This window comes from Leptonychotes weddellii, chromosome 4, assembly GCF_054177405.1.
Source record: "Leptonychotes weddellii isolate Sample4059 chromosome 4, ASM5417740v2, whole genome shotgun sequence".
NCBI lineage: Eukaryota > Metazoa > Chordata > Mammalia > Carnivora > Phocidae > Leptonychotes > Leptonychotes weddellii.
In genome coordinates this window covers 3,747,967-3,774,198 of record NC_138372.1, presented here as the reverse complement: position 1 = coordinate 3,774,198, position 26,232 = coordinate 3,747,967, and the positions used below count along the sequence as shown (strand labels likewise).

The 26,232-nt window shown below is 62.0% G+C and overlaps 2 protein-coding genes across 2 annotated transcripts in view; both read left to right on the top strand.

The window, feature by feature from the left end:
* ACOT7 (acyl-CoA thioesterase 7) overlaps nt 1–12,755 on the top strand; it is a 63,525-nt gene extending 50,770 nt beyond the window's left edge. Inside the window, exon 7 of the mRNA XM_081816816.1 lies at nt 12,389–12,755. Within this exon, the coding sequence (XP_081672942.1) occupies nt 12,389–12,487 (99 nt within the window). The 3' untranslated portion in view covers nt 12,488–12,755. The remainder of the gene's footprint in view (nt 1–12,388) is intronic.
* Nucleotides 12,756–15,611: 2,856 nt separating this feature from the next.
* GPR153 (G protein-coupled receptor 153) lies at nt 15,612–25,892 on the top strand. Its single transcript, XM_081817376.1, has 6 exons — nt 15,612–15,861; nt 19,373–19,841; nt 20,243–20,672; nt 22,210–22,402; nt 22,914–23,098; nt 23,243–25,892. Exons 1-6 carry the CDS (start codon nt 15,855–15,857, stop codon nt 23,906–23,908), a joined length of 1,950 nt encoding a protein of 649 aa, XP_081673502.1. The 5' UTR covers nt 15,612–15,854; the 3' UTR covers nt 23,909–25,892.
* Nucleotides 25,893–26,232: the final 340 nt, after the last annotated feature.

The following is a 26,232-nucleotide window of genomic DNA, read 5'->3' as shown; positions in this document are numbered from 1 at the left end:
AGCACAGCCGAGGAGTCGGACCATCTTCATTCTGCAAAGGCTCATTCTGAGTAAATGTGAATTGACAGGGTTTTCTGGCCAGGTCCGAAGTGCTAGCCGTAGTTGATTTGTAACGCTCGCCTGCCCAAGAGCCCAGCAGCTGCTGTGGGCTGCCCCCGCCTGCCCTGCATGCACCCTGGCACTCAGCTGTAGCCAGGAGGGGCCCAGTCTCCCATGGACAGTACCTGTGGCCCAGGAGCCCTTTGTGGGGGTACCCATGACCTTCACAGAGGCGGAAAGCAGTCCTGGGTCTGGGCCAGTCTAAGTACCCGGGAAGCTGCCCGTGCCCTTTCTAGAAACCCGTGACGTGGGTCGGGGGTGTCAGTCACAGGTGGAGGGCCAGCCCAGAGGAAGGGATGCTGGTGCCCAGCAGGTGGGGAAAGACACCTGCTTGAGTGAAGGGGACAGTGGCCGAATCCCTAGGTTTGAGGGGCCAGCAGTTAGTGATGGCCCTGTCTTCCTGCTGGCTGGCCTCACATTGATCCAGACTGTTATCTTGCTAATTAAAGATGGTCTTTGATTCTTCATGGAGGTGTCCTGGGGCCCAGGCTCTGGCAGGGAGGGTGCAGCTCCCCAGAGAGGAGTTTTCAGCTCAGCCTGTGTGTGCACTCCCTTGAGGACCGCCGTGTGACACCGTCTGCCTCCCCAAGCACACAGGAGCTCCTTGCAGCCAGCCCACTGGTGCCTGTGGGGGGGGCTCAGGCCTCCGCCCCACCCCGCCCCCTCCCCGTCTGTCTTGTCAGCAAGTCTTCTACCTCCTGTCTATTTTTAGCTTCCATCCCCAGGGCCCGGCTGACACGGAAGGCAGCGTTGCTGTTTGGGGTTTCTCTTGGTGAATATTTTATGCTGGGGAGGATGCGCAGAGTCCAGCAGCTGCTGACACTTTCCAGGCTAATGATTAAAGAGGCAAATGCGCAGCATGGAGCCAGGCTGCTGGTCTGGACACCAGGCCCAGGCCGCCCCCCGGCTGCCCGGCCCCCTTCTGAAGGCCGCTCTGTGGCCATGACCTCTGACCTCAGGGGTGGAGGACATGCCCCGGATTTCACTGAGCAGGGCTGGAAAGGGGGCCTGTGCAGAGACACGGGGTGGATGCCACTAGGGTGGCTGCCTGGGGACCAGGCACCAGGTTGGTCCCAGCACCTCCTATGGGTGATGTTTTCGAGCCCTTTTTAGTCTCCAGAAACATGAGCACCAAACTGTGTGTTGAGGGCAGCGTGAGCGCTGTCCTGCCCGACCCGCCTCCCATTCTCTGGTTGAGACGTGGGTGCTGCTACCCCCGGGGCCCCAGGGAGACAGGAGGTGTCGCTGGGGAATGTGTGCGGGTGGGAGTGCCAGTGGACGTCCTGGCCGGCTGTGAGGACGGTGTGTGTTGACACGGGGCGCGGTGGGACGAGGGTGAGCCTGGAACCCATCGCAGGCACGTAGGCAGTGCAGGGTTTGAGAGAACCCTTCACCGCTTCGTGGATCATTTGGAAAAGGAGCGTTTGCCCCAGTGAACTGAGGCCCACGTGGGGGCAGCGGGGGCGGTGCCTACAAAGCAGGATCGCTCTGCTCCCAGAAAACCCAAACCACAGCGAGCCTGCCCCACCACAGAGGACCTTGGCTGGTGCTTGTGGACGCCCGCCTCCTGGTGGACCAGGGCCTAGCCCCGGAGGCCTCCGTCTCAGCCACTGAAATGACCAGAAAGTATTTTCTAGGTTAAAACGGGAGGCGGTGAGCTCCACGCAGAGCACGGTCAGAACGCGTGCGTGGAGGGCATAGTCACTCGAGAGGCCCGGGGTGCCTGGGCCTGTGCACACGCATTGCCATTCCCTGTCGCCTGGGCAGGGGCTGGCGGGGGGTTGTCCCGGGTGTCCGAAGTGACAACGGTCTGGTCATAAGGAGCTGGGGTGTTCGTGGAATGCCGACGCGCTTCTCCTGTGCTATAGTGGATCCAGCGCTGGGAGTCAGGGTAGATAGTTCTCGTCCTGCAGACAGGCGACCAGATGGCTAACTCTGGTCCAGGGGACCGAGTGCAGGCCCCTGAGCCCCTCGGCCATGACTGGTCCCTTCCCACCCCTGAGCCTCAGTCTCCCCACTGGAGCCATCACAGGCCAGGCAGTTGCTGTTCGGTCGGGCCTCTCTGAACTGTCCCAGTGATGACCTACCTAGGAGGCCCCTCACCCTTTCACCCTGAAGAGGACGCACGGGGAAAGGCTTACAGCAGCCACCAGTTCCCTGCTCCCCTGGACCCAGGCCTGGCCCCGGGCACATGGCGTGGCGGGGGCTGGGGTCCTCCCGATGGCTCCGTTCCTCAGGATGGAGCGTCAGCCGCCGAGGAGGCTGCCACTTTGCTGACCGTGGCCAGGCGTGCTCTGCACACAGCCCACTGTGGCAGGCGGAGCACACATCACCCCCAGCTTGTAGGACAGGGGGTCCCTACCCAGGGCTTGTCATGGGCGGGGTGCCCAGGTTTGCTCCACGGCTTGGGGACGCACGTCAGCAGCCTGGGCACTCAGTGTGCTGGAATGATTTTCAGTTGCTCCCTAACTTCAGAAATTCAGATGTGCAGCCTGATTGATGCTGTTCCTGGAAGGGTGTGAGAAGCCACATTACTGAGGGGGCTGTGCTCCCTGCTGCCCTGCACAGGGGTGAGTCCAGGACTAGGCTGTTCGTGAAGCTTCTTGACCCAGTGTTCCATTCTCTCGCTTGGCTCTGGGTGCTTCACAGAGAGTCTGTTTGTGATGGGAAAATGCCAGGATCCTGAAGCTGAATGGTTGGTGATGGGGAGCTTTAGTGGCCTGTGAGGATCAGGGGTGTGGGTGGCCCAGGGGGCGTGCAGCCCCCACCTACACATGCCCTTGGACGCTCTGCTGTGTCCCTGACAGCTCCGTGACAGCCTCTGCTGGAACGGTCCGTGCTTTGGGGACCCCACCCAGTTCACATCCAACAGCCAGCTGTCCAAAAGGGAGAGGGCCCATGGCACACATGATACACCTTTTCTTGTTAAGATGCTGGTAGGTTCTACTCATGAACTACCAGTCTTACTGCTTCGTTGCCGTGTTTTCATATCCAGGTGCCCCCGTTGCTATTTTAATTTCTGTAGAGCGTGAAAACCCAGAGGCAGGCTCTCGGAGGGCACTGCTAGGCCTGACTCCGTGTGGTGCCAGGAAGGTGGCTTCAGGAGGGGAGGCCTGTGGGTGAGATGTGCAGAAGGTGCAGTGGAGGGGGGCGTCCCAGCTGGTCAGGGTGCCCTCGGTTCCGCAGTGGCCACCTTGGACGGTGAATAAGGGGAGAGGCCTGTGAAGGTTGTGGGGACCCAGGAAAGGGTTCGCAGCAGGGCAGGCTTGTACCTGCTGTGTCCTGGGGTGGAATGCAGGGCCACCTGCCCCTGAGCACGTACGAAACACTGCTGCTTGGTGGCACCGTGCTTTCTCTGCAGGGTGGTGTGGAGCCCTGTGGCAAAGAGCTTGTGAATCCAGGCACATGGTACTCAAAGTGTAGTCGGAGGTGCAGGTAAGAAACAGGCCCCAAGACCCCCACAGTGATTGGAAGGAGGCAGAAGGGTCTCCCTGCACACGCATGCGCGCGCACACGCACATTCGGACGCAGACTAAAGCATGTCAGCACAGCCAGCAGGAGAGGAGGAGCTTATTCTGGGGGCTCTATCCGCGCCTCTCTGTGCTGGACGCTCCTGGTCATGGCTTTGTCATTGGCTCCTGTGGAGACCCTGAGTGGGCTGAGCTCTCGACTCGGTTGGGGACAACATGATGCCCAACCATGTGTCCATTGAGCAAAACCACTGGTTTTGAATCTTTGGCACAAAGACCACACCAACTTGTTATTAAGGCTTTTTTTGGTTTGATCTTCCGTTGGTTTGGTCATTCGTTCATTCAGCAAATGCCCCCTGGGCCCTCACTGTGTCCCAGGCACAGTGCCGGCTTCAGACAGAGGACAAGAAAGATGGACTCGACAGCGCACACGCACAGGGCCTGGGGCAGGCCCAGCCTCAGCAAATGGCAGTTACGATCTTTGTCACCGTCCGGGGGTCACGGGAGCAAGGGCTCTGACCCACCCCCACCCCCGATGCCTTGGGAGAAGCTGCTGAGAAGCCGCCCAGTAGGAGCGAGCCCTGTTTCACCTCCTCTACCAGAGACTGTCCCCCTTCGCTGCCTTTCCCTCGGCCCCATGCTCCCTGCCCCTTCCTCAGCCTCCTGCCGGCCTCTCCTAGGGGAGTCCACGGCCGCACGGCAGATCGGTTCCACAGCGATCTCACCCTTGGAGCCACCGCGATGAGCCCCCTTGTGCATGCCTCAGGCAGGGTGGTGAGGGCTCTGCCGCCCGCGGAGGTCACGGTCACGGGTGGAGCCGCGCTCTGGGGACATGGCTGCTTGCCAGGCTAGGGCTCCCGGATGCCAAGCTTGTCCCTTCCTGGCCGCGTTGCATGGCTCCAGTCATCAGAAGACATCCTAATTGCCTGCACGATTGTCCCAAGATCCCTCCTGTCTCCCAGTACGAAGACGGGAGGAGGTGCGTGCGTGGTTTCCTAATTAAGAACGTCTGCGTCCCTCAGGCTCGCAGGAAGTTGCTCTGTCACCACGGGAAACCCTCTTCGCACCAGACATTCTTTAATTACGAAAAGGACAAGCTATTGATTTTACTGAGGGTGGAACTTAGTCACTCGCCCTCCGTGCCAAGCTCCAAATGTGTGTTCTCGCAGCACAGAAAATGCAAACTGGAAAACATTTGGTCTGCACTGTGGGGCTTTCCAGTGGAAGGGAGCCCGGAAGACAGCCCCTGGCAGGGGGAGCCGGAGGAGGAGGGGGAGGACGCGGATCTGAGGCCCCTGCAGCCGCCTGAGCAGAGGGGGCGGGGGCACTTTTGACCCCTGGGTCTCTGCGGCTGGATGTGACGAGGCAGAGGCCCTGCGGCCTTATGAGGACCCCCGGGGCCATTCTCTGCCCTGGGCAGTGCGGTGGGTTGGCAGACAGGAGGCTGTTCCGTCTCTGAGGCTGTGGGTGACATGAATGCATCAGGCACACACGCCTTGCCCTGCGACGGGGGGAGGGGAGGGGGCAGCCCCAAGGCCACACGGCCAGGTCGCTGTGGCCCAGAGCCTGGGTTCCTCGTGCCTATGGGCAGCGGCACACCAGGGTCCTGGCCCCCCCAAGGGTGCCGGTGAGTGCTCAGGCTGTCGAGAGCCTCTGGCCTGTGGTCCGGAGCCCTCCGCCCTGCCGACAGCTTCAGGCACTTGAAAGCAAACGTGGTTTCCCACGGGGGAGCTTCTTCCTTTCCCCCACCACCCCCAGCCTTCCATTAAAAACAGCAATAGCCAGCAACTTCTGTATTGATTTACTGCCGGATGGAGGGAGACGGGAGGCCAGAGGGGGGGCAGGCTGTGCCACAGCTCTGTCTGGCTCTGTCAGCTTCACACCCGGCAGGGAAGTGGCGGCCCCTCTTAGTCACTTGGCTGGGAGGGCCGTTCGTCGGCGCTCACGGCCTGGGGAGGCCGAATGTCTTCCAGCCACCAGGGCAGGGACTGTGCCTGCAGAGAGAGCAGGGGCGCTGCCCTGCCCGCCACTGTTTGCAGGGGGGCAGCGACGAGCCTCACTGCCCTTGACCAGCTCCCAGGGCAACCAGGTGCGGGTGTGCCACGCTCCCAGGGTGGGTGCTCGGTGCCTTGGTATCAACCAGATACTACTCCTACGCCAGGCGGGGTTCTAGAGCCCAGAACATTCAGCACATGCCGTCATCCGAGCCCAGAAGAGAGACGAGCCGCGGCCGGCTCCTTCCTCCCCGGCCTTGCAAACGTCTTGGCCCCGCTGCGGCTGGCCGGCTGCCTTCCCATCCATCACGAGGCGGTGTTAGTTCTGTCTGATGAGTTAGCGGCAGAATCTCGAACGTTTGTGCTGGGCGCTGGCTTCTCCCTCCACCGAGCGACTAGAATTTTCCGTGTTTTGTGCCACAGCATAGACTAGAATTACCTGCACTTCAGGCCCTGCCCCTCCTCAGGTGACTGTGGACTGAACTAGTGAGAGAAGCATGCAGAGCCTTTGGCACACACGTTCTGGAACCCTGGTTGGCCTGTTGACTAGAGAGGGGTGAGTAGCTGCAGTTGTCGGGGGTAACCTGGTGGAGGGCCGGCCTCAGGCCTGACCGGAGGATGAGCTCTAGAAAGCCACGCTGGACGGAATTGTCCCAGCCACGCGGGACGAGGGGAGGCCCGTGGTGCCACCCAGCACGCGCACGGCCCGAGCGGGGAGCGCCTCCTTAGGATGGGTGCCAGGCGCCCTGCTCGCCTCCTGAGGCCTGGCCCTGAGCAGGACCCGACACCGCGCCGCTCCGGCTTCCAGGCTCTGACGTGCCGTGCAGACGGTCCCTCTCTCGTCCCCGCCCCTCACTCCCGAAGTTGATGAACTAGAGGGAGCATGTCTCGCGTATCGGGCGAAAGCATGGGGGTGATGGCCCCAATTCTGACTTCCCCTAAATGTGACGGGAGGGGGGCACGTTCGCTCATGTCTGTGGAAATCTGGAGGACAGCGTGGCTGCTTGCGGTGTCTGGTAAACCGGGCTCCAGCAGCCCCCGGTGTTGCGCTCACGGCTCACGGGAGTGACCGGGTGTCAGAACCTGAGCCAGACAGGGAAGATGCAGGGCACATCTGCCCTTCTCCGCTAGAGCTCGAGAAGCTCCTTGGGGAGGCGCCTAGCTCCAAGGCTGGAGTGAGGGGCTGGGACAGGAACGCACCCCTGAGCCTGGGCCCCTGGCAGGCTGGCACCAACACGAGAGGGCGCCTTCACTCCCGTGGCCTGGGGCCCGGGGGCTGAGCCGCTGCGAGTCCAGGTGGGCTCCAGGCTTGTTCTGGGAGGGCAGGCCCTTCCCGTTCACCAGGGCGACATCGCAGGGTCACCATGTCCCCCACTGCCTACTGCTGAGCCCACCAGTAAGAGCCCATTGGCTGGAAGGACCTGGAGCAGCGGTAGCACCCAGGCTCAATCGAGGGCCTGCCGCTCACCAGCTGTCGCTTGGGCAAGTCCCTCACCGCGTCTGCGCCTTGCGTTCTCATCAGTAGAAGGGAAATGGTAACGACTTTGGTGCTCCTCCTGGGTTGTCGTGTAGATTCGGACGTGCTGGCGTGGTCCAGTCCACCAGGACTCGGTGCAGGCAGCTCACTAAAAGCTGTTGCCCAGAGAACTTCCTCCTCGTCCCTAGCCCCAGGTTCATGCCTTGTGCACAGCCTGCGTGGGAGAAGGGGCGGGAAGGCTTTCGGCTCAGTCCCTGCAGGAGGTTTACCTGGGCAGTTGGAGGGATCTTGTCACAGCCGTGTGGGTTAGCCCGGGACACTGCGGGTATTCTGGCCGGGAGGAAGGTGCCAGGTGGGAAATAGAGCCCAGGGTAGGGGAGCAGCTCCTCTCCAACCCCGGACTCAGCCCCTCAACTGACTGCGTGTGACTTGAAGTTCTTTGTGCCCAGGGAAGGGAGAAGGGGTCCCTGCAGCTGCCCTGATGGGTCTAGTTGGCTTTTATTATTTTTTTTACCTTTTAATTATGGAAAAGTTCAACTATATGCAAAACTAAAGAGAAGAAAGAACTCCTTGTAGTTAGCAACACAGGGCCAGTCTTGCTCATGCAAGTGTACCCCTGCCCACCTCACCCCGCAGGCCACTGAAAGCAAATCTCAGATCACATCATCGCCTCCGAGTATTTCAGTGTGTTTCTCAAAGAGAGAAGAGCTCTCTGTTCTTTGTTGCTGACTTATTCTTACCAGTGGACTAGACTCTGGACAGCTCCTGCCCCGTAGAGACCTGGCCCAGGGGACCAGCCGTCTTCACGGCTGCTGCAGGACCAATGGCCCAGCATCAGGCTCCTGCTTATAAATACAGCGTTGCTCGGAGTTACAAGGGCCCGGAAGGCCATCCAGATTGATGCCCACCCCAAAGGTGTGTTACCTGGCGGCTTGTGGGGGCCACTGTATTGAGGCCTGAGGTTGGAGATGGCCTGGGTGCTCTCCCTGCTCCTTGTATCCACACAGACCCAGTAGATTGACTTCCCACTGCACGGATGAGGTGCCTGCGATGATCCTGGGACTCTGCCTTCTGCTCCTTCCCAGGGAGGCCGTTCCCGAGGTGGCTCGCTCTGCCCAATGGGCCTGGCTCTGCCGCTTGCCTGACCCACTGCGGAGGGCAGCAGCTGTTGCTGTAGGCAGGCAACCTGCAGACCTCCGTGTACCTTGGTGCCCACTTGGCTACTCTCCCCACTGCGGAGCCTTCCTGGCACCTGGCCCTCGAGACCCCCTCCCTCTGTTTGACCTTGTGGTGGGGCCGCGTCATTGTCATTTTCCCACGGACTGTATAATCTGTCTGTTCCCCTGCGTCTTGCTGGCTAGACCGTCAGCTCCCGAGACAGGTCCCAGCACCAGGCCCAGAGCGGCGTCTGGGAGGCGCTCAGTGCACCTGCCGGGAGTGAATGCATCGCGGCTTGGCCGCTGTAGAGAAAGCGCCGGGTGGAATTCAGGGAGTGTTTCCTCGGCCCTGCTGCCCCCTGTGTGCTGGGACTTGGCTGGGAGGCATCGCCATGCTGAACCTTCTTTTTGACTTTCTGTGAACTGTGAGGAGGGGTGTTCACCTCTGGTGGGTTTGAGATGTAATGATGTACTGTAGAGTCCCCCCGTTTACAGCGTCCAATGCAGCAGGTGTTAGTATGTTCACGGAGTTGTGCAACCATCACCACAGTCCATTTTAGGACATTTTCATCCCCCCAGAAGAAACCATGCACCCCTGGGTCGTCAGCCCGCCCCCAGCCCCTGGCACCACTAATCTGTGTTCTCTCTGTGGATGTGCTTACTCTAAATGTTTGGTATAAATGGACTCGTACATGAGGTGGGGGGGGGGGGCTTCTTTCACTGACTTGTTGGGGACAACTGAGAGGACTTTGGTACCCCGCCCCAGCACCCTCATAGGGTAGAATGTAAGTGAGTCTATGAGCCTTACGATGGTAAGTGGTGAAGCCAGATTCAAACCAGCCTGGCTGGTCCCCCACCCTGGCTCCAGAGGGGAGGCTGAGCTGGTTTGGGGGCAGAATGAAGAGGCCTCTCCGGGAAGGGCATGCAGTGTGGTGGGAGGGGTCCAAGGCAGGCCAGCCCGTTCCAGAGGGCAGGTGGCGCTGGCCAATGTCTAGGCATCTCCTAGAACTGTCAGGATTAGCTTTTTTTTTTTTTTTTTAGATTTTATTTATTTATTTGACAGAGACACAGCGAAAGAGGGAACACAAGCAGGGGGAGTGGAGAGGGAGAAGCAGGCTTCCCACTGAGCAGGGAGCCCGATGCGGGGCTCGATCCCAGGACCCTGGGATCATGACCCGAGCTGAAGGCAGATGCTTAATGACTGAGCCACCCAGGCGCCCCTGCTTTTTTTTTTTAAGATTTATTTTAGTTATTTGAGAGAGAGAACAGAGGGGCAGAGGGAGAGAAAGAAGCAGACTCCCTGCTGAGCAGGGAGCCCCATGCGGGACTCGATCCCAGGACCCCGGGATCATGACCTGAGCCGAAGGCAGACGCTTAAACGGCTGAGCCACCCAGGCATCCTGGGGGCTCCTTGTCACTCACAGGTCCTCTGTCTAGGGTACCCCTGATGGAGGCTCCATTCACTGCTCTCCCTGGACCCATCCCTGCTCTTCTGAGCCCTGAGAGCCCTTGGCTGGTGACCAAGCATTTGCGGCCCAAGTTCCTCGTGTGAATCCCATGTCTGCTGGTTTCCAGAAACACTCGTGGGCTGGAGACACAGAAGGGCCCCTCCCATGAGGCAGGACCTGGCTCCAGTGGGCTCTGCAGATGGCCTGGTGGCCATCAATCTCCATCCCGCTGCCTTGCCCAGGCCAGGCTCACGCTCTTGTTTTTGAGAAATTCTTTTCTTTCCAAGCCTCTTCCCTTCTTTCCCCTGTTCCAGGAATGGAAATTCCACCAGCTGGAGGGAGGCCCTGCTCCAGAATCCCCCAGCAGAGAGGGGCTGGGCCTTTTGAGCTGGGGGGACCCTCGGCACATGGCCCAGCCCAGGCTCTCCACCTCAGCCAGCTTCCCAGCCCCGGGACCCAAACACATTGCCCATGAGCTGGTCCTCTGTGAGGCAGGCGGGAAGCCTGGCTGCAGCCCCTCCTCCCCCTGAAGAGGGGCCCAGCCATGCCGCTCTCCTGAGCCCTGGCCTTTGGCTGCAGGTGGATGGGAGCCACGGGTCCCCTCAGCCACGCCAAGCACGTTCCACAGAGGAGAGGGAGCAAAAGGCCCCACTGACCTAGCCTGGTGGACTTGACCTTGCGTTCTTGGCTTCTTCAGCTTTCCCCCATTTGCTGCAGGGATGGATGGATAGAGGGTAGGGCCATGCTGCTCAGAGTGGTCCCCAGGCCAGCAGCATCGCATCACCGGGATGCTTGTTAGAAATTGGTCTCAGGCCCTGGCCCCTAGACCCCCTGCACCAGAATCTGCATCTATAAGACCCCCAGGTGACTTGCGTTGGAGAAGCTCTGCCTGGGTTGCACAGAAGCCGGCCCCGTGGAATGCGGCCTTGTGGTTGTGGGGTGCCTTCAGCAACAGGGATGGGCCCCTGGCCTCCTGCCCCCAGGAAGCTCCCCCTTAGCACTGCCTGCTCTAACTGAGAGAACATTTTGTTTCCCCGGGCTGTCTCAGGTCAAATTGCATGGCCTCAAATTTTATTTTTAAAAAAGTCAGCCAGAGATGAAACCAGAGCAGCAGGAGGGCCTTCCTCAATAAAGCGTCTTGGGAAGCCACCAGTGTCCACGTGTGCTCCGAAGACTCTTCAAATACGCACCAGAACCGCTATAAGGAGCATGATCCTAGTTCTTTAAATACCCAAATGTTCCACTGGCTCCAAGCCACAAGGTTTTGACAGTTTACACCTGGTGACATTTAGCAAACAATTTCTGAGAAGGCTGAGGGGGAGGAAATATTTGGTTTAACCTGACATTACATCCTCTGGCTGATTGTTCTCTCTTTTGCCAATATACCATTTGCCTGTAAAACACTTGGGCCTAAAAATAGCTGCTGGGGCTTGGTGTCATTGTGGATGAAGGGCAACTGCCCCATTTCTTTAGCTTTCAGACACCCTCAAAGTATCGCAAGGAAATGTCCCAGAGGAATCAACACAGCTCTTTGAACCTGAATTCCTGAGCAGGGCTGGCGAGAGAGAACTTCACAGTGGGATAGATGGGGCCTCGGGGAGTGACCTCTGCCTGGTGTCACACCCTTTAGTGGCCAGGCCAAGCCACTCTTTTAATTTAATTTAATTTAATTTAATTTAATTTAATTTAATTTTGAGAGAGAGTGGGGGAGGGTAGGAAGAGCAGAGGGAGTGAGAGAATTCTCGAGCAGACTGTGCTGAGGACAGAGCCCAGCGTGGGGCTCGATCTCACGACCCTGAGATCATGACCTGAGCCGAAACCAAGAGTCAGATGCTTAACCGACTGAGCCCCCCAGGCACCTCCAGACCAGGCCACTCTTAAAAGTGAAAGGGGGTGGGCGCCTGGGTGGCTCAGTTGGTTGGGCGACTGCCTTTGGCTGAGTCACGATCCCTCGGGATCCAGTCCTTCATTGGGCTCCCTGCTCAGCGGGGAGTCTGCTTCTCCCTCTGACCCTCCCCCTCTTGTGCTCTCTCTCACTCTCTCTCTCTCAAATAAATAAATAAAATAAAATCTTAAAAAAAAAAAAGTGAAAGGGGCACCATTCACAATCCTGCCAGTTCGGCCAATTCCCTCTGGTCAGTAGGCTCTGTACCCCCCGCCCCGAGTATGGGGACGTGGCTTCCTAGGTTGCTCAGAGGAAAGACGTGACAGGGAAGGGGTGAGCAGGACCCAAGGAGCCGCTTCCTGCTCATCTGCGCCATCCGAGGCTCCCTGCCCACAAAGCGGTCACTATTGCTCCTGGTACAATAAAGTGGCCTTCCCAAGGGGACATAGCACAGCGCTTGTCCCCACTTCCCTTTGGGGCAGGGACTGTGAGCAACTGGCATTCCCTGGGAGTGGACCAAATGCAGCGTCCCCAACAGGGACCCTCTTATCCTTCCTCACACATGGCCCTGTTTTAGGCCTTCCCTCCCATGTTTCATTTATCAACAGCATTTCCAGCTGCAGTTCATTATCAAATGGGCACTGGTTTGGGGGTTCCACCTGCTGTGAAGGGTGGCGTGGGTGTGCTCCTGAAACTGGCATCCCTACAGGGCCAGCGCCTGGCACCCAAGCAGCCCCAGTTGGCCAGTGGAGCCCGGGTGGGGTCTTCTGGGCCCTCCTGGGGTAGGGCCCGGGCCTTGGCCCACAGTCAGGGTTCTGTGACCTCTCTAACCTGCCTGTCTCTGTGTGTGGTCCACAGCCCGAGACCGAGGACGAGAAGAAGCGTTTTGAGGAAGGCAAAGGGCGGTACCTGCAGATGAAGGCCAAACGGCAGGGCCGGCCGGAGCCCCAGCCCTAGGGGCCGCCCCCGCGCTGGGCCTGGAGTAGCCCCAGTGTCTAGTCACTTAGAATTCACCCCCTTGGCCAAAAACCCAATCCACATTGAGAGCTGGTGTTGTGTGAAGTGTTCGTCTTGCAGTGTTAACCTGTGCTCTCTCCTGGAAACCTACACACCAAAGCTTTATTTCTATCACTCCGGTGTAAGCGCTCCCTAGGGAATACTTGCGTGCACACTATACGGTGTGTAAAGAATCCAGCATCACTAATAAAGCTGCTGTTTGGCTGGACCTTGGTCCTGGGTGGTCATTTGTCTTGGGGGGCTGCGTTCCTGGTGGGCACTGATGCGGGGACTAGAGGCTTCCATGGGCCCACCCCTCCCTCCCCCCACCCCCCCCGGGTACCAATGCCTGCGTGTACCCCAGAACTCAGGTGCTGGCTGGAGAGAACACCCCTTCCCTCCCAGGGCCCTGGTTCCACGTCCTGGCCTGGAGGCACCAGCCCCCCACTTGCCCTCTCTCTGGCCTATGCAAGATGCCAGCTCTGAGCCCCCAGTAGCCTTCCCGTAGGCGGGGTGGACGGTGCTTTCGAGGACTCAGGGAGGTGATGTGCAGAGAGAGCTGAGGCCAGCCTGGCTGCTGCACGCTCAGCATATGGGAGCCCTGGCTTCCCTCCACCTCTTAGTGGAAGCAGCGCTGGAACCTTGGCCCTCTGGAGAAAGAGGCAGGGATTTTGCTAGAAGGGGCCTCCCAGCTGGTGCCAGGGCCCCCGTGCCTGTCGTGGGAACCCCCAGCCAGTCAGGCCAACGGGTTATTGGGAAGGCTCATGGCTGGGGGGGGTCTGAGGGTGGTGTGTGTGTGAATGGTGCCCATGCATGACTGTGCGTGAGCGTGTGCACATCTGTGGCCCTGTGTGTGCACCGAGGCCAGCAGCCTCAGGGGGCAGACTAGCTGCTGAGGCCACTACGGGCGTCCGTCCTTCACCCCCAGCCGTAGCTGAGGAAGACTCCTCCACCAAGCACACCCGGTGGTGGGAGAACGTTCCCAACTCGGGCCCACCCTGGCAGCCTGGAGATGGAGACCGACCACAACAGCTGCAGCCTCACAGCGAGGAGGGGCTCCAGATGTGCAGAAACCCCCGCCAAGGGCTTTGGAATCCGTCTCAGGCCTCCGTCCCGGCTGACGGGATTATTTCCCGCCTGGAAGGGGGGGGAGGGAACACGCCACGTGAGGCCATGGCAGCAAGCCCCTCAGCCGCCCCAGCTCCGCCCGTGCCCCGTGCCGACCTCCTGAAGGCGATGGCGGTGCCTGGGCTGGGAGCCACCGGGAGGCCTGCCCCGCGCGTGCAGCACAAAGCCCAGGCCAGCCAGACCGTGGTCCGCGAAACCAGAACTGGTTATGGCCGTGCCTGAGCCCTTGGGTTCCCCGAGGGAAGGGGGCAGCAGGGCTTCTACGTCCTTCTCAGTCTTGGCTTGGCCACTCATCTGTGCGGCTTTGGGCAAGCCAGGTACCTAAAATCCACTTCCCGGGGCAGCTGGGGGGAGCCCAGGCTAACAAAGCGTTTAACACGAGGTCTCCGGGTTGGCCATTGGAGGCCCATTCCCACCTGTCCCCAGAGCCAGCTGAGCCCAGGGCAGGGGCACTAGTAAAGGCAGTAGTGGGTGAGCTGGGCTGGTGGGGGGGGTGCCGGGGGCCAAACGCTAGCGGGGCAGCAGTGTGGCCAAAGGCTAGGGATGACTGGATCACAGGTGTTTGCCTTAGAAATGTCACACCTGATAACCAGCCTCCTTGTGCCAGCCTCCCACTGCTGGTGGCCTATTTATAACCAGGGCCCCCTGGTCAGGGAGCTGGCCCGTCCACGGAGGGCTCACTAGGGGTCCTGACTGCCCAGAAGCCACACACACGGAGCGCATGGCCCAAGGCCCCCCATGCACCAGCCCCACTTCATTGTGGAGCCTTTGGATACAAACACCTTTACTTTTGTCTCAGAGGACTGACCCTAAGGCCTACCCTGGGTCTCCTAACAGCTGCTCCTAACTCCCCAGCTGCTCCTGGGATATGGAGATGGGGGGGCGGGGGCGGGGGGGCAGTGCGGTGCCGGGCTGTGGAGCAGAGCAGGCAGCACTGACTGCATTTGGCTGGTCCTGTCGGACAGGTGCCCTCTTCCCCCAGACACTGAGCTGTGCATTCATAGATGCTTCCCAGGTGCATGGGCAGGGCAGGGCCATGCCAACAGCCCAGAGTGACTGGAGGCCTTGTGCCCAGGGTGTGTGGTCACGGGCGTTCTAGAAGAGATAGGAGACAGGCAGGGTCCTGTCCGGGGTCCGCTGCCTGGATGGGAGACCAAGATACCAGCAATCACTCTCTTGTGACTCCAGAGGTCTCCAGAGGCCCCCAGTCGAGGACACTGATAGGATTCCCTCTAGATGTCTACGGGTGGCGGCCTGTGCGCCCGCCAGGAGTGCTAAGGGGGGTAGCTCCTGAGGGGGATCGGGACCAGGAGTTCTGGGTTGTAGGCCCGGCCTCTCCCTGCTGCGCTGTCCTGGTTCCAGCTTGAGAACATTTCTGAGCCCTTGGCGGGGAGGGGCAAACCACCTGGCAGCCCTGTGGTCTGGGTCACCATTCCATGGTGGACCCCGCCCCGGGCCCAGGATAAGTTTGAATCCTTAACTGGCCCAACCTTACCTCTCACTGCCCCAGACCCTTGATCCTGACAAACTCCCCAGTTCCTGGAAGTATCTAATCCTCAGGCTACTCCGCACCCCACCCCTATTGTTCACCTTAGACGTGGCTTCCTCCGGGAAAGCCTCCCTGAGCCCCTCCCCCCGGCCCTAGGCTCCCGCTGCCCATGCTGGCCCCAGGCCCCCTTGACCTGCCAGCCCGCAGAGCTCTGGGCCTTCCCTTTCCCAGGGGGCTTGGAGGCGACATCGGGGCAGTGAACCGACCCGAGACGGCAGCGGGGGGCCGCGCTCCCTAGGGGGCTTCAGTTCCGCGGCGGCGGGGAGGCTGGGGAACCATGGACCGACAGATGCACGGACAGACGGACGCGGCTGCAGGCCGCGCCTCCGGGGGCGGGGGCGGGGCGGTCCGAGGGGCGGTGCGGAGGCATGCGCCCTGCTCCGCCCCCAGCCCCCGGCCTCCCGAGCGCAGCCAGCCGAGCGGCGGGAGCCGAGCGCGGCGGCGGCGCGAGGGGAGGGAGGGGCGGCGGGCCGAGCTGAGCCGAGCGGAACGTGCGGGCCCCGGGCGGCGCCGCCAGGATGCCCCGGCCCGCGGGCCGCTCCGCCGCCAGCCACCCCCGCGGCCCCCGGCGGCCCGCGCTCGGCCGGGGAGCGCGTGAGCCGCAGCCAGAGCCGGAGGCGGGAGCAGCGAGCAGGAGCCCCGGGCCCCCCAATGCAGGGTGAGCGCCGCCGCCCGGGCCCGAGGACGGCTAGGTGGGAAGGACCCCGGGAGGGAGGACCCCCGGCGGGAGGGCTCTGGGCAGGGAGGGACTGCCTGCGGTCTGTTGCTCTCACGGTCTGTCCGAGGGGCCGCGGGCACCCCTGAGGGCCGCGCACCCCCACCCCCGACTCGGGGACCTCCGGGGTAACTTGCCTGAGGCTGGCCTCTTCCCCGGTCTCTCCCCCGTCCTCCCCGCCTCCGGGTCTGGGAGCGCCGCTTGCAGGGAGCGGGGACAGCCAGTTTAGGGGTACTGGGCCCACCCCTACCCAGAGTAATCCGTTGGGGCGTCCGGCTCCCGGGCGGTAGCTCGGACGCGCCCTCGGGGCTGGGTAGGGCTGGGGGGTCCCGCTGGGGACCGGCAGGCTGGGATGCGCCGGGTCGGGCGGGAGTGTCGAAGCACTGAGGAGCGGGGCCCGCGGGATCGGGGGGCGGGCGGGGCGGGCGGGGGGCGTGCCGGAGATGCGGAGGCTCCGCGCCGCGAGCCCCGCCCTGGGCGGCAGCCGGGCCGGGCCTCGTGGGCCGATGGGTGGCAGCGCGGGCGAGGCGCAGCTGGGGGTGGGGACAGCCGGGGCGCAGGCCCACGCGAGCTGGGCGGGTGCAGCTGGAGCCCGCCTGGAGCCCGGGGAATCCTTTCAAGTTCTGGGTTCTCTTTGTTGCGCAATAGAGCCCTGGGGCCACGAGGCTTCATTGGCCCGGGGCCGTGACGTCACGCCAGGGCCCCGCCCGCAGACCCTGCCGGGGTGGGGGGGAGAGGCTTCTGGGCCGGCTGGGTCCCACGCCCGGCACACCTGCAGTCCGCCCAGCGACGTGCTGTGGGGGGAGGGGAGAAAGGAGGGGCTCCGGGATCTGGGGGAGGCAGGAAGCCCCAACCTGAAATGCTGGGGGGACGCTTTGAGTGTATTGCGGAAGAAACTTCCCAGTGGGGAGCGGCGACACCTGGCTGTGGACCGCACTGGCTGGAGCCCAGTCTGGGGTCTGGCCCTCCGCGTCTGCTGCTCCCTTTGGGGAATGAACAGCAGGCGCCTGATCAGCCCGGAGGAAGGGGTCTCGGGGTCCCTGCACCGTTAGCCCCCTCTCACTGTGCATTTGGAGGACTTGGTATTCACCCCGCAGTGGCATTCTTCCCCCATCCCAGCACCACTGCTCTCAGGAGTCCTAGACTCCAAACCCGGCCCTCGCACTTCCTCCCTGTGTGGCTCTGGGTTCTGAGCCTCAGTGTTCCCATCTGCAATGTGCTAACAGCAGGACCCATCCTGCAGGGGTTCAAGGAACAAAAAATGCCTGTTCCTGCTTGGGTTTGAGGCCAGGATTTTGATGTCAGCAAAGTGGGGCTTGGGTCCTGGTTCAGACACTTCATAGCTTGGGCAAATGGTTTAACCTCTCTCTGTCTTTGCTGGACTGTCTTTAAAAGGGATAATGTCAGTATTGATCACACAACATCTCTGGGGACACTAACTGGGAGTGTGCCCGTTCCCACTGCCTCCTCCCTGTCCAGGCAAGTCACGTCCTGCTGCCCACAGACCGAGGGCCTTTGCCTGCAGTGAGACACTGTTAGGCCAGACAGGGGGCAGATCTGGCACCATGAAAGGTTCTGCCAGTTGCCCCCTGTGGCACCTTCCCCACCACCCTGCACCAGTGGTCAACAGGGCCCCAGGTGACAGGGGCCAGACAGAGCCTGTGGGGACTCTGAGGGAAGGCCTCCCAATGGGACAGCCAAGGAGACCCAATGCGGGTGGAAATAGATGCTGGCCCACCAGGTGCATGCTGAATCCAGCTTCCTGTTTGACAACATACAGGTCACTGGTGTCTGCAGTCTCTGGCCCACAGCAGCACCCACACCCTGCCGGCTCTGGAGCCCCCTGGGCTTCCTCACCCCAAAGCTGTGCTATCCCAGGTTCTGCTTCGGGTGGCTGTGTCTACCCACAGGTCTGAGGCTTACCCACACCCCCAAGCTCAGTGTCTTGGCCCTTAAGGGACAGCAGAGCTCAGGGAGCTGGATGGGCTGTAGTACAGACTTGTACTTGGCAAGCATTCGTTGAGGGCTTACCGTGTACTTGGCTCCGTTCCATGGCATAGCTTGTCTACTACTCGCAGCACCTTCCCGGGTGGGTACTATCATGTCCAGCTTACAGATGAGAAAAAACAAGGCCCAGCTGAGTCTTTAACTGGCGGGCGGGCGAGAGTCTAGCAGCTCTTTACCCAACCCCATGTGGCCTCTGTATGCTGAGGTCAGAGAGGTTTGCTGGACTCTGCAATGGCTGGTGGAGGGTCCCATGGGGCCACCCACCTCCCGTACTGGATCTGGGGTGGGGAAGAGGAGGATGCTCTGTAAGCAGAAGCCTAATGTTTGGGAAGGAATCTCCCTGTCCCCAGAAACCCCCCAACCCCCTAGGAGGCCCTTAAGGAGCACTGGTATGGTCCAGAATAGACTCCTCCCCTGGGTCAGGGGTCTGGGCAGGCCCAAGGCGGGGGCACAGGGATGAATGAGACTCATCCCTGAGGGATCCTTCTGTATCGGGGTGGGGGGTGGGGTCAGGCCACAGACAGACCCAAAGAACCCTAGACGAGACAAGAAGCGGCGCCAGGCAGCAGGACCAAGTGGTACTGCTTCACCTGCCCTGAGAGCCAGGGGCCTGCCATGGCCTGTCCATTCCAAGCTGGGTAACGGCCCCTGGGGGATCACATGGCTGTGTCTGGTAACAGTAGGTGCTCATAAGCGTTGGAGGCAAGAGAATTGCAACCAGTGAGATTAAACGGGCTCTGGAGTAAAAAGGGCCAAGTGTGCAGAACACACAGTAGGCCTTCACTTAGCATTGTACTTCTCCCCACGCTGCCTCCTCCAGGCTATGGCCAGAGATACCTGTTGTGGGGCCCCACATCAGAGGGACCAGCCAGTGCTCGGCACAGGGGCGTGGCTTGGGGCTGCTGGGCTGGGAAGGGGGAGGGAGGGACTTAGAGCCCGGCTCTCTGGCAGGATGGACTGCCTCTGCAACGTGTGCATTCTGCCCAACATCCTGTGTCCCTGGCTCGTGGCCATAGGCTATCGGCAGTTCCTCCTTGGGGTCAAGGTCTGGTCCCTCGGCTGTCTACAGGCCCATGCTGTCCCAGGCATCCACAGCATAGCACTGATCGCCTCCCCAGAGCGCCCACTGTGTGCAGACCTGGACCCACAGCATAATGCAGCTGTCCCAGGAACAAACCCAGATTCCATGCCTTGGCCAGGAGTGGGTGGAAGGGAGGGTGTTTGCACTCACTGGGCACCCCTGGCTAGTCCCCTGGTGTGCCAGGGACATGGGCTAGAGGCCCCGGAGAAGACAGGAGGGCGGAGCAGCCCAGCCCAAGTCAGGACCGCACAGGTCATGGTGCATCAGGGGGCCCCTCCCTCTCCCACTCCCAGGAGGCCCGAGAGCTTTGATGCCCTAGCCAGAGGGACAGTCTCTGAGCACTCCCTGGCTTCTCCCCCACTGCAGATGCTCGCGGTCTCCGGTGTCTCCGAGCCACCACGTGTGAGGGCCTCTGCTCCGAGCCCGGGCCTGGCCCCCGAGGAGGATGTCTCAGCTGCCGGCCAGCTCCCGTCTGCACCATGAGTGATGAGCGGCGGCTGCCCGGCAGTGCGGTGGGCTGGTTGGCGTGTGGAGGCCTCTCCCTGCTGGCCAACGCCTGGGGCATCCTGAGTGTGGGAGCCAAGCAGAAGAGGTGGAAGCCGCTAGAGTTCCTGCTGTGCACGCTGGCGGCCACCCACATGCTCAACGTGGCAGTGCCCATCGCCACGTACGCCGTGGTGCAGCTGCGGCAGCAGCGCCCCGACTACGAGTGGAACGAGGGCCTCTGCAAGGTCTTTGTCTCCACCTTCTACACCCTCACCCTGGCCACCTGCTTCTCCGTCACGTCCCTCTCCTACCACCGCATGTGGATGGTCCGCTGGCCCGTCAACTACCGGTGAGCCCTGGGGCACGCGCACCTCTGCACGTCGGCGTCTGGTGGTCTTAGAGAGGGGGGCGTGTGGGCAGCGGGCACAGAGGCCACCTGGGGTACCCGTGTGCAGAAACGCCCCCCCGTGGTGTGGCGTGGGCAGCCCGGAGGCTCAGGAAGGGCTGCTCTGGGCTGCACACCTGCATGTGCAGGGGTGGCCTCGGTGTCCGGTATGGAAATGCGTGGTGGGAGGGATGTGTGACTACACGCATGAGGATCCCCTGTACAAGGGACAGGCCCCACTTTGCTGGCCGTGCCGTGACGATGAGGTACCAGGGGGCCAGGGCAGTTGGGGATCCCTTGCAGGGCCCCAGGGCTCGGGGAAGACCCTGGGAGTGACACCTCGGTCCTGCCCCCATTCATGCCAGGCTAAGCAACGCCAAGAAGCAGGCGGTGCATACGGTCATGGGCATCTGGATGGTGTCCTTCATCCTGTCCGCCCTGCCTGCCGTCGGCTGGCACGACACGAGTGAGCGCTTCTACACCCACGGCTGCCGCTTCATCGTGGCTGAGATCGGCCTCGGCTTCGGCGTCTGCTTCCTGCTGCTGGTGGGCGGCAGTGTGGCCATGGGTGTGGTCTGCACTGGCATCGCCCTCTTCCAGACCCTGGCTGTGCAGGTGGGGCCGCGGGCCGGCCACCGCGCCTTCACCGTGCCCACCATTGTGGTGGAGGATGCGCAGGGCAAGCGCCGCTCCTCCATCGATGGCTCTGAGCCTGCCAAAACCTCGCTGCAGATCACCGGCCTGGTGGCCACCATCGTCATCATCTATGACTGCCTCATGGGCTTCCCCGTGCTGGTGGGTGAGACCGTCAGCGGGTGGGGGAGGCTGGCCGGGGATGTGGGCTCTGGGACAGCCCTGGGGCTGGGCGTGCTCCAGGCATCAGGTGGTTGAATCCTCCCATCCAGTCCTCGGAGGGAGGGAGGGGGCGGCATTATCATCATCCCCATTTTACAGATTTGGAAACTGAGGTTCAGAGTGACCCACCTAAAGTTAAGGCAGCTGTATTAGGACTTGAGCCCATGTCAGGGGACTGCGGAGCCCAGGATCTTTGTGGTACACCGTAGGGGACATTCCTCACCAAGGTGAGGCCCATTCGAATCAGAGGGTGTGGAAAGTGAAGTCACATACCCACCTGGCCCAAGAATAAAGTCTGGATTCAGTAGCCATGTGCTTGCACCCACAGGGTTCCAGCCCAACCCCCTGAAAGTTCTGGAGTGGGGTAGGGAGGGGTTTCGGGACAAGGACCAGCCAGAGACCTTGTCCAAGCAGCTGGGCAGGGCTATGTCCCTGGAGTCACCGCAGGACACAGCTCCAGAAGGTGGCAGGTGGGGTGGCAGCCTCAGAGTCGGGGGACACACTCGGGGTGCAGTCCCAGGCACCCTGTGGCCCCGCCCTCAGTGGGCCCGGTAACCCCCCACCTAGGTGCTGCGTTCTGTGTGCAGCCGGGGCCCGCGTCTCCAGCCTGTGTTGATGGAGGGAAGGAGCGTGTATACAACTGCAGAATCAGAAGGGGACGGCCGTGGAGGAAGAGCCTCCCCAGCTTCTCTTCAGGGCATGGAAGGGAGTGCAGTTTATGGAGCCCGCTCCATGCTGCAGGCCTGCTATGGTGTCTGGGATCTTTACCTCACTCTCTGGGGTGTTCTTGGCCCATTTCACAGATGAGGAAACTGAGCCCCACAGAGGTTCAGCACCTTTCTGAGGGTCACACAGCTCACACAGCAGAACCAGCATGATGAGTGTATCACACCCAGTTCTGCTCTGATGGGGGAATAATTAAATGTCACTCTGGGTGGGGGAATAAACTCTCCTGGGACAGGAGTGAGGGTCCCTGGGCAGGGACCCAAAGGCTCCCTGGTTGATTCTCAGAAACTCCTTTGATTCTCCTCTGAGGTCCAAGACCTAGACCCCCCGTGCCCCCCAGGGTAGGGGTAGGGCCAAGGAGGCCACTTGGCCACAGAGGAGTGGGGATGGCAAAAAAGTCCCCGAACTGGGAAGTTTGACACCTGGTTCTCCAAGCCCCAGTCTCCTCTTCCCAAAAAGGGGTTGGTAAACCATGCCCCTGCCTCTCTCCTCGGGCAGTCATGAGGCTGGCATGGGGCAAGGCCCTCTGTGAAGGGCTGTCCATGCACACACGGGGCTATGGCTGTTCATGTTGGCAGCCGACAGCTCTTGGTGGAGAGGGACTTCTGCTCACGCTCTGGCTCTTTCCTGCCCGGGAGCCTATAGCTCTGTCTCCCTCCTCCTCCTCTGGCAGGTGGGAGAAGTGAGGCTGGGGGGGCAAGCTGTGTGACAGGGGTCCTGCCAGGTGCCAGGCCGAGCCGTGTGCCCACAGGTGGTGAGCTTCAGCAGCCTTCGGGCGGACGCCTCCGCACCCTGGATGGCACTGTGTGTGCTGTGGTGCTCAGTGGCCCAGGCCCTCCTGCTGCCCATATTCCTCTGGGCCTGCGACCGCTACCGCGCTGACCTCAAAGCCGTCTGGGAGAAGTGCGTGGCCCTCATGGCTAACGATGAGGACTCAGACAATGGTGAGGACCGCCTGGGAGCGGCCCCAGCGGAGAGTGGTGCCTGGGTGAGGTCAGCAGGATCACAGGTGACCATGTGCTTCAACCCCCAAGGGACCTAAGTGTCCTGTGGGGCATTCTCCTACCCGGCTTGGCTGTCCCAGGCAGGATCTGTGGACACCAGACTGAATGCGTTCCACAGAGCTTCCACCCTTAGGGCTCCCGGGGGGGCTCCCGTAGACCCAGGTGCCGTCTCACCCCAGCAATAACAGTGTTGCCCTCGGTTGAGGCTTTGCTATGGTCAGACCCTGTGTGTATTTAGTCCCCCCACCAAAGCTCACCAGGTAGCATCCCATCCCATCCCCATAGAGGAGGAACCTGGCTCAGGTGATCTCCGCAGTCCCACAGCTAAAAGGTGGCAGAGTCAGGATCTGAACCCAGCCTCCTGCCCTTTGTGTGTCTCTGAGGGTCCCTAGAACTCACTGTCCGGCGCTCTCAGGTTTCCACGGCCCTAAGCTTTTGCCCCACCCTGCAGATACCAGCCTGGAGGGTGGCATCCCCCCGGACCTGGTGCTGGAGCCCTCCCTCGACTACAGCTATGGAGGTGACTTTGTGGCCCTGGACAGGATGGCAAAGTATGAGCTCTCGGCCCTGGAGGGGGGCCTGCCCCAGTTCTACCCGCTGCGGCCCTTGCAGGAGGACAAGATGCAGTACCTGCAGGTAGGGACAGGGCCGGGCTCCGGACGCCGGAAATGCGGGCGGTGGGGAGTATCGGGATCTCCCCAAGGCCTTGCCTCTCTGAGCCTCGCGTCGGTCCCCGTTTTCCAGGAGGGCAGCCCGGGTTAACCCCGCCCGTCCTGACAGGTCCCGCCCACGCGACGCCTCTCCCACGACGACGCGGAAGTGTGGGCCGCCGTCCCGCTGCCCGCCTTCCTGCCGCGCTGGGGCTCGGGCGAGGACCTGGCCGCCCTGGTGCTGCCCGCCGGGCCTGAGCGACGCCGCGGCAGCCTGCTGGCCTGCGCAGAGGTCGCGCCCCCGTTCCGCCCGCGCCGCCGCTCCGCCGACAGCCTGCTGTCGCTGCGCCCCCCGGCCCCCGACGGCGGCCCGCGCCGCGCCCGCGACTCGCCCCCCGGCAGCCCGCGCCTCCGCCCCGGGCCCGGCGCCCGCTCCGCCTCGGCCTCGCTGCTGCCCGACGCCTTCGCGCTGACCGCCTTTGAGAGCGAGCCGCAGGCCCTGCGGCGTCCGCCAGCCCCGCCGGGGCCCTTCCTCGACTGCGCGCGGCCCGGCGAGGACGCGGCGCCCCCTGGCGGCGGCGGCGCGCAACGGAGCCCCGGGCCGCGCCCGGCCGTGCGCGCGCACGCGGGACCCCTGAGGACCGGCCTGAGCGCGTCGTGGGGCGAGCCCGGGGGCCTGCGCGCGGCGGGCGGCGGCGGCGGCGGCGCCGGCAGCACCAGCAGCTTCCTGAGCTCGCCCTCCGAGTCCTCGGGCTACGTCACGCTGCCCTCGGACTCGCTGGGCTCCGCGTCCTAGGGCCTGCCGGCGCTTTCCCATGCGCGCCCGGCGGGCCGGGCCGCCCGCAGGGACCAAAGCACCAAAGATGCCACGCTGACCCAGGCCGGGTCCCGGGCAGCGCCACGCGGGGCCTGCCGACGGCGCCTGGCCCAGTGCCAGCCCTCCCTGCGTGACTGAGCCGTGGGCGTTGCCTGGAGGGGCGGCAGCTGCCCTGGACCGCTGCTGGGTAGCGCATCACGGGGCAGAGCGAGGCTGGGCTTGGGTAAAGGCGGGCTCTGCACGCCCTGATGTGCCTGGGCAGCGGGACTGGGGGGATGGGGGTGGCAGCAAGGAGCCCGGGGCAGGGCCACCACCAGGCAGAACAAAGCCCAGCCCTGCAGAAGCAGGAGCCACGGGACTGACTGCACCCTGCTTTCCACTTTGCACTGTTAACTGTCTCACCTCAGCGGGGGGCAGGGTACAGAGGGTCTCTAAGCACAGGGGTCTTCAGAGCCCAAACAAGCTCTCTGAGCAGGTGTTCCTGCTGACCAGTTCTGCCTCAGTTTCCCCATCTGTAATGAGCAGGTGACCATATTAACTCTCAGGACTGTTTGGAGAAGTCTCCCGGTCCGCGTGCACCGGCCCCTGCATGGACAGGGTGTGAGAGCGTCTAGGGCCCTCTGTGGGTCCTTTGTGGGGGTCAGTCTTCAGTGTGTGGCCTGCTGTGGCCTCTGCGCCTGAGGCCTCCCACTCTCAGTGCCCCTGGCCCCCACCCGCACCCCGGCTATAAAGCACAACACTTTGCACCATCACCCACCTTGACCACTGTTAGTGTCCCTGCCCTCTTCACTCTCCCCACCGCACCAGCCACCTCTAGGATTCCCACCATGAAGGTCGTGGGTCCATGATGGGCGAGAACTGAAGCGAAGGGAGATTGGGCTTCCTTATCTTGAGGCCCCCGGGACAGGGGTCCTGGCCTAGAGGTCTCCCAGATTCTGGGTTTAAGGCCTGGTCCCTGCTGAGGGTCCTCCCTCACCCCGGGGTCAGGGCTCTTTGCTCTCTCTCCTGAGCAGAGCCCTTGCTAGCCTAGGCTTCACCATGGGCCTTGGGGAGGGGCCTGCTGGGTCTTCCGTGGAGAGGCACCCTAGAATCCGGCTAAGCAGAGGCCCGGGAACAGCTGTGATCTTGAGCTGAAAGGACAGGGCCAAATGCAGAGGTGGTCTCGTCCTGGCCCCTGCCTCGGCACAATGGCCCTACACAGGAAAACCTGGAGCAGATCCCAGGGCCTGCACAGAGCCGGCCTGCACTGTGCTCCCTCCTGCTCTGCGGCCGCCCCCAACCTTCCCGCCTGTGGCCAAGCCTATTTCCTCACCCAGCTGACAGGGTGTCAGCCCCAGAAGAGGGCCCTGGGGGGTGGGGGGGGAAGGATAGCGGACTGGCTCCATCTCTCCTTCTGAGATCCCCCTAGTCGCTGGCTGGGGGGCAATGGGAGGGATGAGCTGGCCACAGGTGAGCAAGGCAGGAAGCGGCAGTAGAGCCTCAGCCATGGGACGCGCCGCCTCTGGCCATCAACGCTGTGCCTTCAAGGGCCAACCTGTCATGTGGGGGCAGAGATCTTCAGCTAGCCACTGTGTCGTTCCCCCCACCTCACCCCTCCACCCACTCACCCCTGCTCAGGCCAGCCCATTTGTCACATTGGGTTTTTACTCTGTGTACTTCGTATCCAATGGCAATATTTGCAGGGAGACATGGTACCCCAAAGTCCCTCCAGTTCTGGTTTTTACAAAAAAGAAAAAAGGAGGGAGGACCCCAAACGGAGGACCCTGGAGCCTGGGGCTCCCTCTCACACTTCATGAGCCTCTAGGCCTCTTTGCTGCATTCATAAGCAGCTTGACCCTGGGCTCACAGGGAGCCCTGTCTTCACATCACCACCCACCCAGAGCCAGGGATCCGTTTGTAGTTTTTTGACAACTGAGCATTTCTCTTCTGTACAGGATACAATAAAAACTTCCTATGATTTGCACCTGGCATTCCTAGGCTGGTTGCATGGAAACACCTTTCTAGAATAGAGCAGCACTGCTTAGCCAGCTGCCCCCCAACTTCTCTCCTCTGGGTCCGGAATCCCTCCTAGTGCGCCATCCTTTGGGTCGGTGCCCCTTTTCTATGCAACTGCTGCAGCCCCACCCAGCGAGTGAGACTGGCCTGGAGCAGCTGCAGGATGGAGCTGTGGGCTGGGCACCAAAGAAGCCCTAGAAAGGCAGCTTACAGCCTCGGCTCCAGGTGTGGCTTCAGGGGCGTGTAGCCCCTATGAGGTTGGCTCAGGAGGGCAGGAAGCGTAGGGCCGAGGCGGGGAGCGGGGGTGG